The following is an 18494-nucleotide window of genomic DNA, read 5'->3' on the forward strand; positions in this document are numbered from 1 at the left end:
CTCCTGCTTAAGGGCTCATTCTACTTAAGGGGCTATGGCCTCCGAAGCCTTTTTCTCTGCCTCCAGGTCAGAGGATATACTCATTGTGGCTGACTGGACCTGTGCCACAACTTTTAGGACGTTCTATCTGAAGTCTGTAGTCCACTTGTCCGACAGGACTTTGAAATTGCATATTGTGCCTCCTCATTGTTTTTTGTTTAAACTGTGTCCCAAAATTGATTTTCTGTAGTACCATTCAGGTCTGTGAGTAAAACAGGCTCTGCCAGCCTAAACCTTTCTGAATTGGTCATCCACCAGTTGGAGCTCAGTGACAAGAAAACAGCAGGGGAGGTGCAGGCCAAAGTAGCAGCCACAGACCCGGAGGAGAATAAAACTTCCAGTGGAGGGAAAAAAAACTAACCTTGGAGGAGAAGAAGGCCAGCTTAGGATTCTTGAAGTCCGAAGAAGATGGTGGCAGAAGTGGTAAGGTGTCTCATGGGGGAACCACACACCACTCTCTTGCCAAAAGGTATTGTGCCTAGCTTCATGGAGAAGGACAACATTGACAAATCGTTGGTCTCCTGTGAAAGAGCATTAAGAATACACAGAGTGGGTCAGCAACTCTGGTGACTCTTACTGTGGGAGTTAATACCAATGCTGGGAATGGATAAACCCCTGACTTTAGAAGAGCGGGTAGCTGACTCCTACACTCACATGAAAGATACAGCTTTGCAGAGGTTTGGTCTCACAAGCTCCAGGACACTCTCAAAAACACACAATAATTCTGGGTTAACTTTGAAGATATATCCTGAAAGGCACTAGCGAGCGGGGTAAAAGGCAATACAGTCACCACTTATGTTTGGCTATAAAATCTAATCACACGTCTTGAGTAATCAGCATTCAGAGTTACACTAGTATCTATTGAAGTTGAAGGAGTCTGATACCAGACAATTTGGTTAAGATGCTGACATGTGGGTGCACACTAGAGTGTCTACATGGTCCCAGGGGTGATCCCAAAAAAAGGGAGTTCAGCTCCCACTTAGGGGAAAGAGGGAAGCAACACTAATAAAAAATTAATTCTCACAATGGCTCCAAAGGTCTTCTCAAGAGAATGTGTCCTGAGCATTTTCCAAACCCAAGTGGGGAGGGGGTACTAGAAGAAAACACTTTTGACCCCATGAAGGGTGGAATGTGCCTGAGCTGACGCAATTAAAGACAATAAAGGGGAGAATCTGTCTGCTTTAAGAAGCACCCCATAGATTGGCAGATAGTGGATAATGAAAGTCCCATGGATTGCAAGTGTAGGAATGGGGGTGGAAGTTTGCCCAGTGGAAATTAGGGGTTGGATTGAAGCTTTAATTCGTGGGGTGGATATTGAAGCCCTGCCTGCCTTACCAACTAGAATGGTGAAGGACAGGGAATAGCCACCCATCAACAGGACTAAGGTGGAGATTCTGAGAAATAAAGGCGTCAGCATGACCACGGTGATGAAATGGCCGGTTTCCCAAGAGCAGGTAAATCCAGATGAGTAGCCACCGCTGACCATTAAGTGACATTTCATTCCATAGCAATGGTTGCCTCCATGTGGGCGGTGGTTACTGGTCTAAAGAAGATAGCTGTGAACCCGGCCATTTACTGAAATGTCTGTTGGGTAATGACCTAGAGACCTCTGCTTGGGCTGAGCTGGAAAGGAGGACCCATGCAGAAATGTTGGTTCAGCCTGAGTAAGGGTGTGTGGCCTCAAGGGCCCAGACAGCCCACCAGGAAAGGCAAGGGAGGCTGGAGTCTGGAACAATGGCACAGGTTTCCACAACCAACAGGAAGTGCAAGAGGTCTGGGAAACCAGCCTCTAAACTTTCCATGGCCCAGAAGGAATCTGACCCACAGTGAAATAATATGAAGCCTAAAGTTTCAAGAAGACCCTTCTCTGAGAGACCTATCAGAACTGTCTGAGTTGCATGTGGCACGAGGAACCGCCTTGGAGAAATTCTGCCAAGTGTAGAGAGAGGGCTCAACTCTTTCAGGTCTTCAGCGGTGGGCTGACGTCTAGAAGAACCCATAGGATCTACTGTAGTGGTTCCTATCCTGTGGTCCAGGGACCCCTGGGGGTCCGCGAAGCCTGCTCAGAGGGACCGTGACTGCTTAGAAAATTAAACATTATTAACCAATTTTGACAAATTAGGTCCCATGCTTCCAATAATGACTCAGTGGGGGGCCCCAGATTCCAATGATGATTCAGTAGGTGTCCCTGGGTTCCATTAATAATAACGTGGGGGTCCACAGAAGTCACAAGGTTGGGAACCACTGATCTACTAGGAAAAAGATGTCTTATACGGTAAAGCTAAGGACCCCAAACTGGAGCAACGAGAAGACTGCGGATCCCCTAGCAGTGCAGGGCATTCCTCTTAAACTTAGTCCATGGTATCCCCTTGGCTGGGCGTTTGGGGTATACCAAATCCTTGGACAGGTCGATTAACCACTTTTACTTGCCAAAGATGTTTAAGAAGGTGAAGGAGTTCTATTGCTCCTGCATCACCTGTCAAGACTAGCAAGACAGGACGGCAACCCAAGTCTCCCCTGATCACACTGCCTGTGATGGAGATGTCCTTTCAAGAGGGTGGGGATTGATATAATCTAGTCCCCTAGACCATTAATCAACTTTAGGGAAAGGTTCATCTTAGTGGTGGTGGACCATGCCACTAGGTACCATGAAGCTATACCTCTAGGGATGGAAACTACACCTGTGGTTTCCAGAACCCTGGTTGGTGTCTTTAAAAGAGTGGGCTTCCCCTAGGAGGCAATCTCAGATAGGAGGACAAGCATTGTGTCTGGATACTTGAAGGCTTGCCGGGGTGAGTGTGGGGTGACTTACAAGTTCACCACCCCTTATCAACTCTAAACCAATGGCCTGTAGAGAGATTCAACAAGACCCTAAAAGGTATGACTATGGGGTTGCCTAAAAAGTTCCTTAGGAAGTGGGATGTCTAGTGCTATGCCTTTTATTTACCTATAGGGAGGTACCGCAAAAGGGAGTGGGTTTCAGGCCCTTTGAACTTTTGTATAGGAACCCTGTTGTAAGTCCCTTACATTTTGTCCGGGAAGGGTGGGAAAACATCTTAAGAAACCTAAACGGAATCCTATGGGCTATGCCTGCGTTCCAGCATGGCTTAGTATATGTGACAAAAACGTGAAGGCTAGCCAGGAGCCTATTTAGCACTGGTATGACCAAAAATCAAATTTGCGGGAATACCAGCCATGTCAAAAAGTGTGGGTTGAGGAGCCTGTGGCTCCCAGGGCCACGGTACTGGAGAAGATGGGTTAGGTCACATACCTTGTGACCCTTGGTACTCCCAGACACCCCGACAGGCTGATCCATGTTAGCGATCTGAAGCACTACTTTGACAAGGCAGACATGACCATTCTCATGGCTATTCTCAAGGCCACTGATGGAGGAGAGGAAGAGTAGAATGAGCCTCTGCCAGACCTAGTACCCACAATGTTAAGGATGTTCAGTGGAGGGACTGATGTTCTCCCCTACCCTGATATAGCAGCAACAGAGAGACTATCACCCGTTTTTGGGGCAGTTTGCCACACTGTTCTCACTGATATCTGGCCTGATGCAGTGTTGTGTTCATGGAATTGACACAGATGACAACTTACCTGTCAAAAACTAAATATACAGGATGTCAAAGAAAGTAGGAGCCATCATCACAAAGGAAGTGTTCAAAATGTGGCATTTGGGGATATTTGAACCCTCTAGTAGTACTCGGGTCAGCCCGATGGTGCTGGTGCCCAAGGCCAATGTGAAAGGGAGACCCCAGAACCAAGGTTCTGTGTGGGCTACAGAGGACCTAATGCTGCAACCAAGATTGAGTCCCACGCCATTCCTAGAGCTGATGAGTTCACCGACCAGTTGGGGGCTGACAAGAATCTCAGCACATTTGATTTGACTTACAGTACAAGGTACTGGGAGATAGCCTTGACTAAGGGAGCTAAGGAGAAGTCAGCATTCTCCTCTCTGCCTTGCCTCCTTCTTGAGGCTGGTGAACAGCATACTCTCTCTACTGGAAACCTTCAGTGCAGCATATCTAGATAGTATTGCTGTCTTTAGCTTCAGCTGGAAGGAATGCCTTATCCACCTCAGGAAAGTGCTTCAGGCCCTGCAACAAGCTGAACTGACTATCAAGGCCAGCATGCAACAGATAGGAAATGGATCTGCAGTGTACCTGGGCTACCATGTTGTTGGGGGACATGTGCAACCTCTAGAGCCCAAGATCCACAAAATAATGGCCTAAGATACTTCCAAATCCTTGACTGTGGTCAGAACTTTCTTGGGCCTCACAAGTTGTTACAGGAGGTGTGTCAAGGGCTATGGAACAATTGAAGCCCCAGACCAGACAGAGCTGATTTTAAAGAAGTAGCCAAACAAATTCATATGGACTGAGGAGTGTCAGAAGGCTTTTGACACTCTGAATGAGGTGGTGTGCACATCACCTGTGCTGAAGGCACCTGATTTCAGTAAGGAGTTTCAGGTCATGGGGCTTTGCCTTCTTGACTTAGGTAGAGGGGAACACTGTGGGATTCTTTGCAGTAGGGCACACAGGAGAGCTGATGCCTAGGACAAGCAAGGCCAAATGACCGCTGTTGGTATTTAGCTTTTTGGCCCTATATGCATATTTAAACTTTAAAAAAATCCTATCTTCAGTTCCCCTTATTGGATTATGGTCACTTTATCAATAAGGGCCTGATTTAGCTCTCGGCGGATGGATTACTCTGTCACAAACGTGACTGATATCCTATCTGCCATATTACGATCCCCATACAATATTATGGGATGCTAATAGAGCAGATGGGATATCCGTAACATTTTTGCCTGAGTAATCCCCTCCGCCCAGGTATAAATCATACCCTAAATGATTCTCAATTTTTTCAAATTAAAGTTGGATTTTGTTGTGTTGTCAACATTTTATCTGTTTTAGCACTTGTAAATGTGTCACTCAGCTAGCCAGCTTGCTCAGTGCCATTGCTAGCAGGGTTTGAGCTAAGGTTTAAAATAGTAAAACAATTACTGAACCTAACAGGAATAATGACATTATTACTTGTGGTGAACTGTCATCCACCCCAACTAACATCCACTTTCTCTCAGCGCTGTTGTTTTCAACCCACAGGAAAATATGCAGGAGCACGCCAAATAAGAAGGTCATCAGGCCATGGGGGGGGGGGGTAATTTTGCTATGTGGCTATCACTAGATATTCCTGCCGGGTTCTGCCATGTTATGCTTTGGTGTGAGGGCACACCGAACAAGGGGTCATATTTAGAAAATAATGTTGCAGGCCAGTGCCGCACGCCATCTTGCAGCGCCGAACTGCACCATTAGGAAAGTTCAAGAATGTGTCATATTTAGAGCAATTCAACGCATTGCTGAACTTTCCTCAGTGCTGCCGCACAATTGACAGCCTAGTGCCGAGGCAGGAACCTTTGCACCATGGTGCAAGGGTGCCTGCATTGCAGGAATGATTGTTTATGTGTGGAAAGGTACACCTTCCTTCACATAAACAGTCATTAATGGTGTTTTTCTCCTTCTGCATTCTGCAGCACACAAGAAAAAAAAAACAATGAGAAATAAAGATATTTCTCCTTGTTCCGCCACTGTTGCACCATCCCTGGGGTGGCATAGGAATCTGAAGCATTCCCAGCCTTGAAAATCTGGGAATGCGTCAGATTCCATGGATGTTGCAGAAGAACACCACCCAATGCCCTTGGAACGCCCCTTCCATACAGAGTAATGCATTAAAGGGAGCCATATTTACAAGGACATGAAAAGCCATGCAAGGTGGCTTTGTGTGGCCTTGTAAATATGGGCCGGCACACTGCACTACAGGAGCTTAAAAAAAAGTGATACTCCAGTGGCCCTAGGGGCTTGTAAATATGCACCCTGGTGTTTGCTCAGGAATGCTTCAGTGATATTAATGGGAACCGCCACAGCCGTGGCTCCATTGAAGGTGCAGAGATCTCCATTTGCCTGGTGGAGAGCTCAAATTTGGGCAGAGGCTTGACTCCCACTGACATGACATCTGGTGGATTGCTAGCCATACTTTATATGCGCCGTCTCTCCCACCCCTCCCCACCCGAGCCTTCTTGTGTGCTACAGTGCCAGGCTGTAACAAAACCGAGGTAAGGCAAAGACAAAAAGAAAGGGTAATGCATGTTTTATTCCTAAACTTTATCATGTTGAAAGCATATTAGCATCTTAAGTTGACTGAACTGTCTCGTTTATCCAATCATGCCACTAGATGAGTCGCTTTGTAAAAGTTGTTCTGCATATTCTAGCTGCCTCTCAAGAGGATGAGCTTCGGAAAGAGAAATAATAATGAGCCATTCATTTTAATTGTGTGAAGATACAATTTGTTTAAATGAGAAAATGCTGCGATTCAGTGTTCAAAGGATCAGCTGAGCAATATTGAGAACCGTCTTAGCGTGTCCCTTAACAGTCCTTTCGGGTCTGATTGTGAATGTTTTTGCTCATTTCATTTCTCCGCCATTTTTCTTTATTGTGCCTACAATCGCACTAAACGCTGCCCCTTCCGAGATCCCTCAGCCCTGTATTTCGCCACGCTGTTCTGCTTTTGCCTTCAACACCTAATTTGAATTCCTCACCTATTGATAGGCAAGAGGCACTTTTAATTTGTGAGATGCGATATTATGCGAAGGCAAGGTGGCATGAGTGCTGAAGTCATAGTCCGACATCTAAGCAGCATGTGGAGAACTGAAACACTTTCGATTATTTTAAGAAGACCCGGGACAGTCAGAGAAGTGCTGTGCGGCTTAAGGTCTCGCACTCTAAGCATAGGCTTTTAAAGTTGCTGTGTGGAAAGAAGTGGAGAGGGGAATGATTGACTGGGACACTCAGACTAAGAGAGTGAAGCTAAGAGAAACGGCACGAGAGAGTAATTGGTTTTTTTTTTTGGCCCTCATTACTAGTGGTTCCATTTTATTCCAGGCCTGTTTCAACCGAGGGGAAAACACAATTTACAGGTGGAAAATACTCTAATCACAGACGCGTGGATTGTGGATTGGAAAGCACGAACATTCACGCTAGTTCCCTCCCTACTGGTAAGAGTAAACTCATAATTGGATACAACTATCACATGCGATAAATACCGATCTGCAAGGTATTGCTATTTATAAGGAGCGATACGTATTGTGGCAACAAACCTGGCCACTTAAATTCAGGGCTAAGGTACGATTCCTGTGCAGATGCTTGTTTGTACAGGGATCAGAATTACCCTTGGGTGTCCAGGGATCAGAATTACAAGTAATTATCACACTTTTGTAGTTTTCGCCTGATAGATTACAGCAGGTCAAATATACCAAAATGTATCAGGGGATAAGTCCCCTAAACAAAGGCAAAAAATACAGAATTCAGTGCGTTTATAATCGATTCCAGGTATTATGCCTCATTTGCAAGCTAAAAAGCCGAAATAACAGGGGATGAATTACATGAAGTACCCCAGGGGCACAAGGGGCATATGTGCCTAATATGCGCACCCCTGGGGCACTTTGGTATGACAGAAGGGGCCGCAGAGGCTTGTGCAGTCCCTTCCATAATATCGAGAGCGCTGGTGCATGTGCACCAGCGCAATCACCAGTGGGCCCAGGCAAATGAGGGAATCCCTTTGCCTCTGCGCCCACCGTATTAGAGACGGGGCCCAGAGGCAAATAAACTGTCAGGAGGCACACTGACAACGTGCCACCTAAAAGGTGTCCCACTGTCAGTGTGCCCCTGATGGCATCCCTCTGGAGGGTGTAAAGGGGGTCCCATGGACCCCCCAGATATCCCCTTGCAGGCGGGTGCAGTCTCTACCCGCCTGCAAGGGGATCTCTAATTCCCCTTAAGTGCAGGTGGGTTGCCACCTGCACTGTGAAACACGGAACTGCTTTAAAGCAGTTGCTCCATTTTTCACTTGAAAGCGCTGCCCCTAGGGCAGCACCAGTTCGCGGCAGCCCTGGGGGTAGCACATTTGGTTTAAAATGGCGCATTCTCCTTGTTTGTGCAGGCCACACCTTTTGAAGGGTGCAACGGGCGCAAAGAAGGAAAATGTGCCGTATGCGAACATGGCCCCAGGTATTTTCTATCTGTGGTAAATGCTTTACTCTGGGGTAATATTTACCAAGGCTATCATTACGAGTTCGAGGCTAAATTCAGATCCCTGTGCAAACAATGTGTTTACATAGGGATCGGAATTATCAGTTGTTTGATAATTATCATGCCCTTACATTTTTACAATGATAGATCCCATTGGGTCAAACTTGCTGCAATTTATTGGGGAGAAAGTCCCGAAAAGAAGGAAAAACATGTAGCATTCATTGAGTTAAATAACAATTCTGCATGTTATGCCTTATTTTTCAGTATAAAACTTGGAATCGGAGGTATTTGCCACTTGTGGTAAATATCTCATTCTGTGGTAATGGTATTTACCATGTATGGTAAATGCCCCACCCTAGTATGACAAACTTGTAATGAGGGCTGAAGCGTGGTAAATACTTCATTGTATTAAGCTTCGGTTGTAATGAAGGCCCTAGAGAAGATAAAGGTACGGCCGTGGGAGATAGTTACACAGACGGATCAGCCTGGGGGCACACACATTTGTACACTTCCCAAGCATAAAACTGAGGACAGTTATAACTACTCTGTGAATCTGTATAGCTCATATGTAGTGATTTGTATTATATTGTAATTGCATTTGCATCCTTCTTACCGCCAGTGCTTAATTTGTAAAAGAATGAGCACCGGTGCCCAAAGCTCTTTTCAGAAGCCCGCGCCTGGTGCTATTAAATGTCAGTGTACCAATTAACCAAGGCTGCATAGTCTTCAATCCACTTCATACCTCTTTCATCTAATACACTCCCTGCCCTACTATCTCACTCTTGTAAATTCCTGCTCTCTCTCGCTTTTTGACGGGGTATCCATCTTTCTCTTCTTTTTCTTTCCCCTTTGTGTGTATTTTTTTCTCTGTTATACTTGGGAAATGTTTGATCAGTATATCTAGGTGCCAGTCCGCAAAAATGAGTGCCGGTGGCCGCCACTGACAGCCACCACTATTATTAAACTCTGCTCACTGCCTCTGACGAGGCGATGAAGCCCCTTGTGAGGTCATTTGTATGAGTCTGATTAATTGCTTGATGTTGGAAGGTAAATGTATCATGTTTTCTAAAGTGAATAACTACGCCCAGACATAGTCTCAATACCTGCCCATCACAATTCCCCTGCAACTGCAGTCAGAGGGTTACAGCGCCCTACACACAGAAGGATCCTTGTAAGAAGCTGGGCGCCTGGTGTGGGAGGAGCCTGTAGTAGAGTGACAGTTGTCTGAGATAGTTGTTTTCTTGTGTGACACACAATGGATTACTCATAACAGCAGGGAGTTTTGTACTTTAGAGTTCCAAGTGTTATAAAATAACACACGTTCATTCTGGTTGTCAAAGTGGAACCCTTTGGTGAAAACAACCTCCCTAGTAATAATCAGGCATCTAAAATACATTTTACCGTGTACATGTGCATTATTTTATGTATTTCTTACATTGAATTTTATAAAATTACTATGGAACAAAAAGATCCAAAAATAATTCCTATTATCTGATATCAAACCTTGCATCAGAAGATTTGAGAACAATGCGGGTGGTAAAAATCTTTGGCGACAAGGGTGTATTAAATTACAATCAAGTCTCAGACCGTGACCAGTGTGAGGTGTTTGCATCCACATCTGCAAGTGCTCCTTGGCACATTCATTATTTTGATCATTCAACATGTATGGTGATTAGCAGTGATCCGTGAGGTGCTTCGAAGTATAACAATATGCAGTTTCTTCTACCATACATAGATCTGCAGTGGGAGTGAGTTGATGAATTAGTGTGATGCAGCAGTGGAACTAATAGGTACCTGTCATTTCATTTGACAGCTCATCCGATGCAGAGGCATGGATCTGATGTCATTCAATGAAGGATGTGATGGATAGTTAATAACCTGTCTCAGAAAGATGACAACATTACACCGCCGAGACATAGAAAGTAATCTGAGGCAGCTGTGTCTGAGAGTAGAGGGTACGCCCACCGGTCTGCACATCAATGAGCTAGCCCGAAAGATAAGGGGAAATGCCATAATTTCACAGCAAAACAGCATTTATAAAGCCTACCAATATTAATATTTCTTTATGCTTTTGTACAATAACAATAAGCTTTACTTGTTTCATGCTACAGCAGGCTGTCCAGATTGGCAGATACAAGGAGGCATGGGCACGCTTTACTATTGATAAAATGTTGTTTTTGTTCTGAGGGGAGGACAAACTCATATCCAAGACACAGTTATCGTACACTCTATTAATTACGAATTCCTAAGCATCAAAATAACAGTCCTTTTTCAGCACCGAACGATTCCTTCCTTGTTGCATCATTTGCTAAGTGTGTGATTCTCTGATTACTCCTTTTGGCTATCTCTCTGACTTTGCTTATTTTTCTGTGATCAGAATGTCATCATCTGATTCAGATGGGACCCCTATTCCTGTTCCAGCAAGTGACCTACCTAAGTCACCTAGGGAGTCCTTGGTCTGGCAATTTTTTCACATGAGGCCTAGTGGGAAAAAATTGTCTGCCAAATATGTAATTTGTAACGTGCTAAAAAGAGTTCAGTAGGCACAGCTGGAACAAGTAGCATTCCATGGGTAACACTGGGTATGGTGGCATTTGAGAGCTTTACACCCTGAATGCCTTGCTCGGGCTGAGTTATCCTGTGCTGCAGACCTCGGGGTAGCCACATCTTTCCAACCTGGTGACAGTGTGCCTGACCAGGTACTCACTGCACAAGCAAATAAAAACCCGGCATATCTGAACAAAGCCCTTTTTTGCTGTATATTGCAAGGAGATTAATTCTTCTTCTGAGACAAACAGGGGAGCATGGGACGGGCTTGTCCAGGATCATCGATGGTCAACCAGGTAGTAGTTTTGTTATTAATGTTTTCTACATTTTGTTCCTCTTTGTTTTGAAGGAGATGGTGTTACTTTTTCTGTCAGTTTCTTGTTTTTGTTATAAAAGTGCAAAAAATTAAAAATGCTAAAAAGACATAATGCTATTGTTGAAAATGTTACTTGAAAAAAGTATACTTTTATTATCTATGTTGTCTGTACTATCTACCAGTTGCGGCTCGCTGATCTGTAAAGGGGCAGGGCAGGGGTGGCGCGGGCAGGGGCATGGGGGTGGGGGAACATTTGATAATAATAAAAATAATTAAAAACGTACATCCTACATTGCCGACGCCCCACTCCTCTGTCGCCCTTCCTCCGGGCTGCAGGCACAGGCTCCCAAACTGCCCTGCGGCCAATCTTGATGCTGCTCAAAGCAGTGTTAGGATTGTCTGGGAGCGCCCAGCCAGGGTGCTCCTATGCAGGCTTGGAGCCTGTGCAGGCTCTCTCCAGCCCGGCAACATTTTACCAGGGTGAAGAGACCCTACTGCGCATGTGTGTCTGGCCAGCCCGAGATGGCTATCCAAACAAATGTGCGCTCTGAGGGGAGTGCTCTGTGCACTCCCCTCAAGTGCTCGTCACCCCCAGTGTTCCATCCCTTTTCAAGAAAACGATAACAAGCACAGATTATTATTGTTTTCTCAAAATGCTTTTACAGCTGCTGCTGCTGCCGGGTAGGTGACTCACCTCTGCTCTAATGGAGGAGCCGCCGCTGTTATCCTCCCCTTTTATTTCTTCTTCATGACTCTTGTGAGATGCTCACAAAAGCCAAGATGCTCTCATAGCGTGGTTGCTTGTGCACTGTGAGAGCTTGTGTAAAGAACACAATTAAAAATAGCCGAGCACTTTAGGTAGGGCCTAGCTACAAACGTATACAGGTATACTCCAGTTGGGTAAGTAGAAGAACCAGCATTTCAGTCCCACTCAAGTCATTTAGTTCAGGCAAATTATTGTAGATTGTCAAAGTTTTGATCAGTACAACTATGCATTAGTTTCCGTACTTCTCACTGGATGTATTTCAGGATAGAAATAGGAAACACCCTTGTATCTGCGAGCGTATGGTTGATAAATCAAGTGGGTCAGAAGACTCCAAAAGGTCGACTCCACATGGTATATGGGAAGATGTCCCCGCAACTTATATTCATTAGTCTCTGTCACATCCATGTAAGTAGATCACACAGTAAGTACCTGCACTCACAATGAATCCCAAAGCTCCAGCGCAGGGGCCTGCCTAAAAGCCAATCTCACAGGGCTAAGGGGAAATCACCAGAGATCTGCATAACTTACTTAAGCAGTTGTGAGACTGCCTAGCACCTATAAGACAGTCTACCTGCTTTCAGAGGGAAAGAGACCACCTGGCCCTGTAGGAGGAGACCTTTCTAGGAGGAAAAACTCAGCCAAGTGCTAATTCACCAGTGATGCCTTTAATCTTATACTTTTAAACTTAGGTGAGCAAGTTAAACAATTTTAGCTAGCTGAACCTGGTCAAAAGCATGCCTTTTGGTTCTTTGATAATATTCATTTTTTTCTGTTGGCCAAGGGATATCCGTTTTGCAATACGAACTCAAAATGGAATCTGTGCATGGTCTGATAATTCCATTCTAATGTTGTCTTTGGCTGCTGGGAGAGACCTAACTTAAAAATTATACAGTCAGGAATTGAGCCCTTGTTGTAAGATAGCTTTTTGCAATGGCGAATAAGGCTGCTATCACTAAGGAGTAAAGAGATGTGAGCTACTAGAGCATGGTTTTGTTATTCAATTGGAAATTGAGGTGATATTCCTTTTCTGCATTCCATCAACTGAGTTGTTACATTATCAATGCATTGTTTAATGCCTGTTTACTCTGGTGGGACATATAAATTTGAGTTTTACAGATTGGGGATTGGGGGAGGTTTCTTTTACCACTATACAGGGAACGAAAGGTCACACTTGTGACAATCCTGCTTGCACTTGAGCATATTTTTGCCGATCGTGGCAACACCACTCACTGTCCCATCTTCTCTGTCTGGATAAGTGAATGAGATTTCATGGAGAACATCAACCTATGATGATCAGATTACTGGAGTTGAACTGCGGTTCCATAAGAAAGAGAAGACCGACAGTCTATTTGTTTATGGTGACTCTGAGTTCGCTGTAATGTATTGCAGCAGATGTGCAATTGTGGAAAAGGTACAATTGATTATATTTGTCTGTCTTTATGACACAAATTATTGTTAATTATTGCTGGATGTGAGTGACATCACCTAGGCAATACTGATCTGCACCATAATTATGGGAGAAGTTCTATAGTCATTACTTCAATGAAAGTGAAAGCGCAGACAAGCTCGGTGACCTGGTGTGGACTCTGCGAGCTAATAGGTGCAAAGTTAAAGGTCGAAGTTTGAAAAGGACGTTAGGGGATGATTAACTGGCTAGGATCAAATTTGCCTGCACAATGCAAGACTTCATGTTCCCTCAAAATGTAAGAATGAAATGGATGCTCGGTTGGATTCATTGAAACGTCTTGACACTAAAGTTTCCAGATCGACCTCGGTCGACAGAAGGCCATATTACCAGCCACAGGATTTTCTAATTTACATCATTACTATCGAGTATGTTAGCCTGATTGGTTCCTTAGAAGTTAATGAATACTACAGTTCCCAAAGCGCATTATATTGCTAAGTAAAATCCCAAGACTAAGAACATCAGCCTCTACATAAAAAAGAGATCTGATACTCCAATAGTAATGTTTTTTGTTTTCTATTTTAAATGATAAACACACTTATATATGGCTGAAAACAAGTTATTTTGATGCCTGTATTTATTTGACGCAAGTACCCCACCACAGTGACAGACTGCAGCTCACTGCAGAGAGAGGATAGGAAACGTTCACAGGCTTTAGCCAACGACCATTGCCACTTGCCTTTGACTTCCCTGACAGGAATGTCAGTCGTGGTGAGTCACACTGGTTGATATGACAGTAACATGAAGGGAATTCAGTATTTCATTTGTAAACGAGTAAGTGTGGGCCCAGAGTTTTGCTCAGAAGCCCACTGCCCATGCTATTGAATGTGTGGATGCTGAATACCAAGGCTGCATAGTCGTGATTCCATGTCATGCAGTTTTAATCCACCATCAGACACTCCCTTCATCTGTGTCTTACTCCTATAGGCTCTTTTTCTTCATCTCTGCTTTCTCCCTTTGTCACTAGTTTTCAGCCTTTCTCTTCCCCATTACTTCCCTCTTTTGTGTTTTTTTCTCTCTTGCTCTGGGTCAAAGTCTGATGAGGACAAGGGTCCTCGAACATGAGTGCCGGTAGACTCCACCTGCAACCACCAGCACAAATTAAGCACAGCAGGATTGGGTTTGCATCTGTGTAATGACTAGTGGTGGTCAAAAATCTATGCTGACAAATGGAATGTGTGAAATCTGCCATTTATTTGCATTTCGAGGGAAATCTGACTGACACATACAAAGAAGCCAAAGCTGAAGCACAATTTCAGTGCCCATTATCGACCCCATAACCAACTTCCAATGAGGAGAAGTGCAGTGATAGCACCAGTTCCCACTAGGCAGATGTGCTGCACACAAGCTTCCTTCTTAAGCCCCCAACTCAGTTTCCATGGATCAGAGGAATCCAGTGCCAATTCCGTAAAGCAGCGGAATAGGATGTAGGCTTACCATGAAGCGCTTAAATATTATTACATAGTTTACACCCTGTAAATGAATTTACTGTTTTATCAGTTATGCATTTCTTGATTGTCATTTTTCAAAGTAGTTTTTCTTGACTATCAGAAAAAAGTATTCTTTTGAATATAGAGTTGGATTATTTATTAGTAACACACCAATGAAAGATGTTATTATGCTTTAAGGTATTTTCCACTGTTTTCATTGCTGTATCCTACGCCTCTGCGGTGAGGTCATTTTTACATGTTTATTATAAAATACTTAAAAGCAAAAAGGATTTCGTAGAAAGATGAGCTGGACTGCAGCTGCTCACAGAACCTTCTTCCCTAGCCACTGAATCACTGGCAACTGCTACATTCTGACTTGTAGTAAATTCAAGAAGGGTTATGAGAAGGGGGATAGAGAATTATCCCTACCTTTCCCAAGAGAAAGAAAAGGTGTACAATACTGCTTGCTGTGTCTTTTAATTTGCCTTGAAAACCCTCTACACATTTTTCTTCGTTTTAGGGCCTGATAGCAAGTTGATCATTCACTGCTGTCCATTTACACATAGGCCCTCATCCTGACCTTGGCGGGCGGCGGAGGCCGCCCGCCAAAGTCCCGCCGTCAGGTTACCGTTCCGCGGTCGAAAGACCGCGGCGGTAATTCTGACATTCCCGCTGGGCTGGCGGGCTGCCGCCTTCAGGCCGCCCGCCAGCCCAGCGGGAAAGAGGCTTCCACGATGAAGCCGGCTCGGAATCGAGCCGGCGGAGTGGAAGCTGTGCGACGGGTGCAGTTGCACCCGTCGCGTATTTCACTGTCTGCGCAGCAGACAGTGAAATACATTTAGGGGCCCTCTTACGGGGGCCCCTGCAGTGCCCATGCCAGTGGCATGGGCACTGCAGGGGCCCCCAGGGGCCCCGCGAACCCCCCTATCGCCATCCGGTTCCCGGCGGGCGGACCGCCGGGAACTGGATGGCGGTAGGGGGGGTCGGAATCCCCTCGGCGGCGCAGCAAGCTGCGCCGCCTTGGAGGATTCCAACGGGCAGCGGAAAACCGGCGGGAGACCGCCGGTTTTCCTGCACTGACCGCGGCCAAAGCGCCGCGGTCAGAATGCCCTGCGGGGCACCGCCGGTCTGTCGGCGGTGCTCCAGCCGACCCTGGCCCCGGCGGTCTAAGACCGCCGGGGTTAGAATCACCCCCATAGTTTGGAATTACGAGTTGTTAGGTATTTAACGCATCTGATAATTATCAAATGCATTAAATACCTGAACCTTCGTTAATTTTCGGCAGATCAATCTTGCTGACGTTTAATATGGGAAAGCCATACTGTATTTAGTGTATCGTGTGGATTTTGGGGCATTAACCTTTTAGCTCCTGGTGCTTTCCCTCACATGTAGTGCGGAGCCCCCTTTGGCTATTTGGGGGTATTTAATTCTTAGGGCTCTATAGCTTTTTCACATAAAGTACGATGCCAAATTAGTGCCTTTATTTCATCATTCTGTAGATTTTAAAGGTAACCAGGGTTTGGAGATGAGAAAATAGCCACAATATAGCTACAGTTTGAGTTTTTAGGAAACATAGGAAAAAAGTGCTCTGCAAAAAAGTGTCTGTTTTTTTCGTAGAAAGGCATTAATGAAAGGTTTGCTATGCTAAAGTCATCATCTCCCAGCTTTCAGGAACGTACAGTGCTGAATAAAAAAATCCTATTTTTTACCTCAGTTGGGCCATTTTTCAAAGAGGTAGCCCATTATTTCTATTTTTGGAGTGTGTTCAACCTAGTTCCAGTTTGTGGTAGAAGCCAGTGTAAAACTCATGGATGATCCAGGACAGCTATAGATTTCTGTAATGGAGACAGAATTCTGAATTCTGCAAGGGATCATATGTGTAGATTCCCTTTAAGTTTATCCAGAGAAACTAACTGTTGAAATAAAGAAATATTGAAAATGAATAGGAAAAAAAAATGGCAATTTCTGACAAAGGTTTCCCCTGTAATTTGTTGACAGGATGGCTGATTTACCAAAGCAATAATCACTACATCCCTTAGATACTTCTGGTGGCAGGGATTTATAGGTTTTTTAGTTTGTCCAGGATCCCAAAGTACCCAGAGCCAACATCTAAGCTACACCTTACAATGGGTTTTCATTGTGGCCGACTATGGACTATTTTATCTGATCAGAACTGATCTGCTATCAGGAAAACCTCTGTATTTCTGAAATAGACACCAATTTTGAAGTTTAAGAGTAGTGGTTATTTGTACATCTCTAAATTTGTGGGTACACATGTGATTCGGAGAGCATTTTTCAAAATATTGTCTTTATTACACAATGGCTTACATTTGGAAGGTACAAATACAAAAAAAATCCAAGTGGAATATGATTCTGTGTTTACATGTGTTCTCCAATAGAAATAGTACCTCACTTGTGTGGGTAGAGTTAGTGTCCGCAACAGGAAGTAGCCCAAAATGCAACATAGACACATCACATTCCCCACTCAAAACTGACCCTTTTTTGCAATGTGGGTAGCTGTGGATTCTGGACCCTAATTCAGTCGCCATTTAAGGAAACCTAGCAAACCTGCACATTTTTTAAAACTAGACATGTAGGGGATTCCCAGGTGGGGTAAATTAGAAGGCTATCACCAGGTGTTCTTACCCAGAAGCCTTTGCAAACCTCAAACCTTGGCTCAAACAAACATTTTCCTCAAATGTCTGTGTGAAAAACTTCTGGAATCAGTGACGATCTACGAATTTCCTACCACCCAGCATTTTCCCAAGTTTTCCAATAAAAATAGTACCTCACTTGTGTTGGTAGAGTTAGTGCCTGCAACAGGAAGTTGCCCAAAATGAAACATAGGCACATCATATTTTCCACTCAATACCGACCCTTTTTTTACACTGTGGGTAGCTGTGGATTTTGAGCCTTAACACAGTTGGCACTTTGAGAATCCTAGCACACCTGCACAGTTTCTAAAACTAGACACCTAGGGTAAAACAGAGTGGTGTTACCAGTCACGGCTCGCAGGTCGCTGAGGGGGCGGGGGAAGGAGGGTCCGTGTAGGAAGGTGGCTTTCTTCTAGCACTGTTACCCCCATTTTTGCACTGTTTGTCAGTGTGTTTTTACTTTCTCACAGGGATCCTGCTAGTCAGGACCCCAGTGCTCATAGTTTGTGGCCTAAAAGTCTGTGTGTTTTACTGTGTTGTCAGTATGCTTGACTGTGTCACTGGAGTTCTGCTAACCAGAACTCCAGTGCTTATGCTCTCTCTGTTTTCCAAGTTTGACACTATAGTCTAGTGACTCCATATACCAATCCAGATTGGCATACCAGACCCCCTTATAAGTCCCTAGTATATGGCACCTAGGTACCAACCCCCTTATAAGTCCCTAGTATATGGTACCTAGGTACCAGGGCATTGGGGTTCCAGGAGATCCTTATGGGCTGCAGAATTTCTTTTGCCATTCATAAGGAGCTCAAACAAACATTCCTTCAAGACTGCCACCGCAGCCTGAGTGAAATAGTACACGCACTATTTCACAGCCATTTTCACTGCACCAGGTAACTTATAGGACACCTATATGTCTACACCTCAATTAATGAATCCTAGGTGCAAAGTTACTGTGTGTGAGGGCACCCTTGCTCTAGCAAAGGTGCCCCCACATTGCCCAGGACCAATTTCCCGGACTTTGTGAGTGTGGGGACACCATTATACGAGTGCACTACATATATGTCAATACATATATGTAGCTCCACAATGGTAACTCTCAATATGGCCATGTGAGGTGTCTAAGATTGAGAAATTGTACCCCTAATCCAGTTCTGGTATTGGGGCCCAATTCCATGCACCCTAGGGGC

The 18494-nt window shown here is 44.7% G+C and overlaps 1 protein-coding gene across 1 annotated transcript in view; it reads left to right on the forward strand.

Annotated features, from left to right (window-relative positions):
- The window catches only part of SH2D4B (SH2 domain containing 4B), a 1234963-nt gene that overhangs the window by 173786 nt on the left and 1042683 nt on the right, over nucleotides 1-18494 (forward strand). Inside the window, exon 4 of the mRNA XM_069240651.1 lies at nucleotides 6160-6178. Coding sequence (XP_069096752.1) covers nucleotides 6160-6178 — 19 coding nt within the window. The remainder of the gene's footprint in view (nucleotides 1-6159; nucleotides 6179-18494) is intronic.

Source organism: Pleurodeles waltl, chromosome 6, assembly GCF_031143425.1.
Source record: "Pleurodeles waltl isolate 20211129_DDA chromosome 6, aPleWal1.hap1.20221129, whole genome shotgun sequence".
NCBI classification, from domain to species: domain Eukaryota; kingdom Metazoa; phylum Chordata; class Amphibia; order Caudata; family Salamandridae; genus Pleurodeles; species Pleurodeles waltl.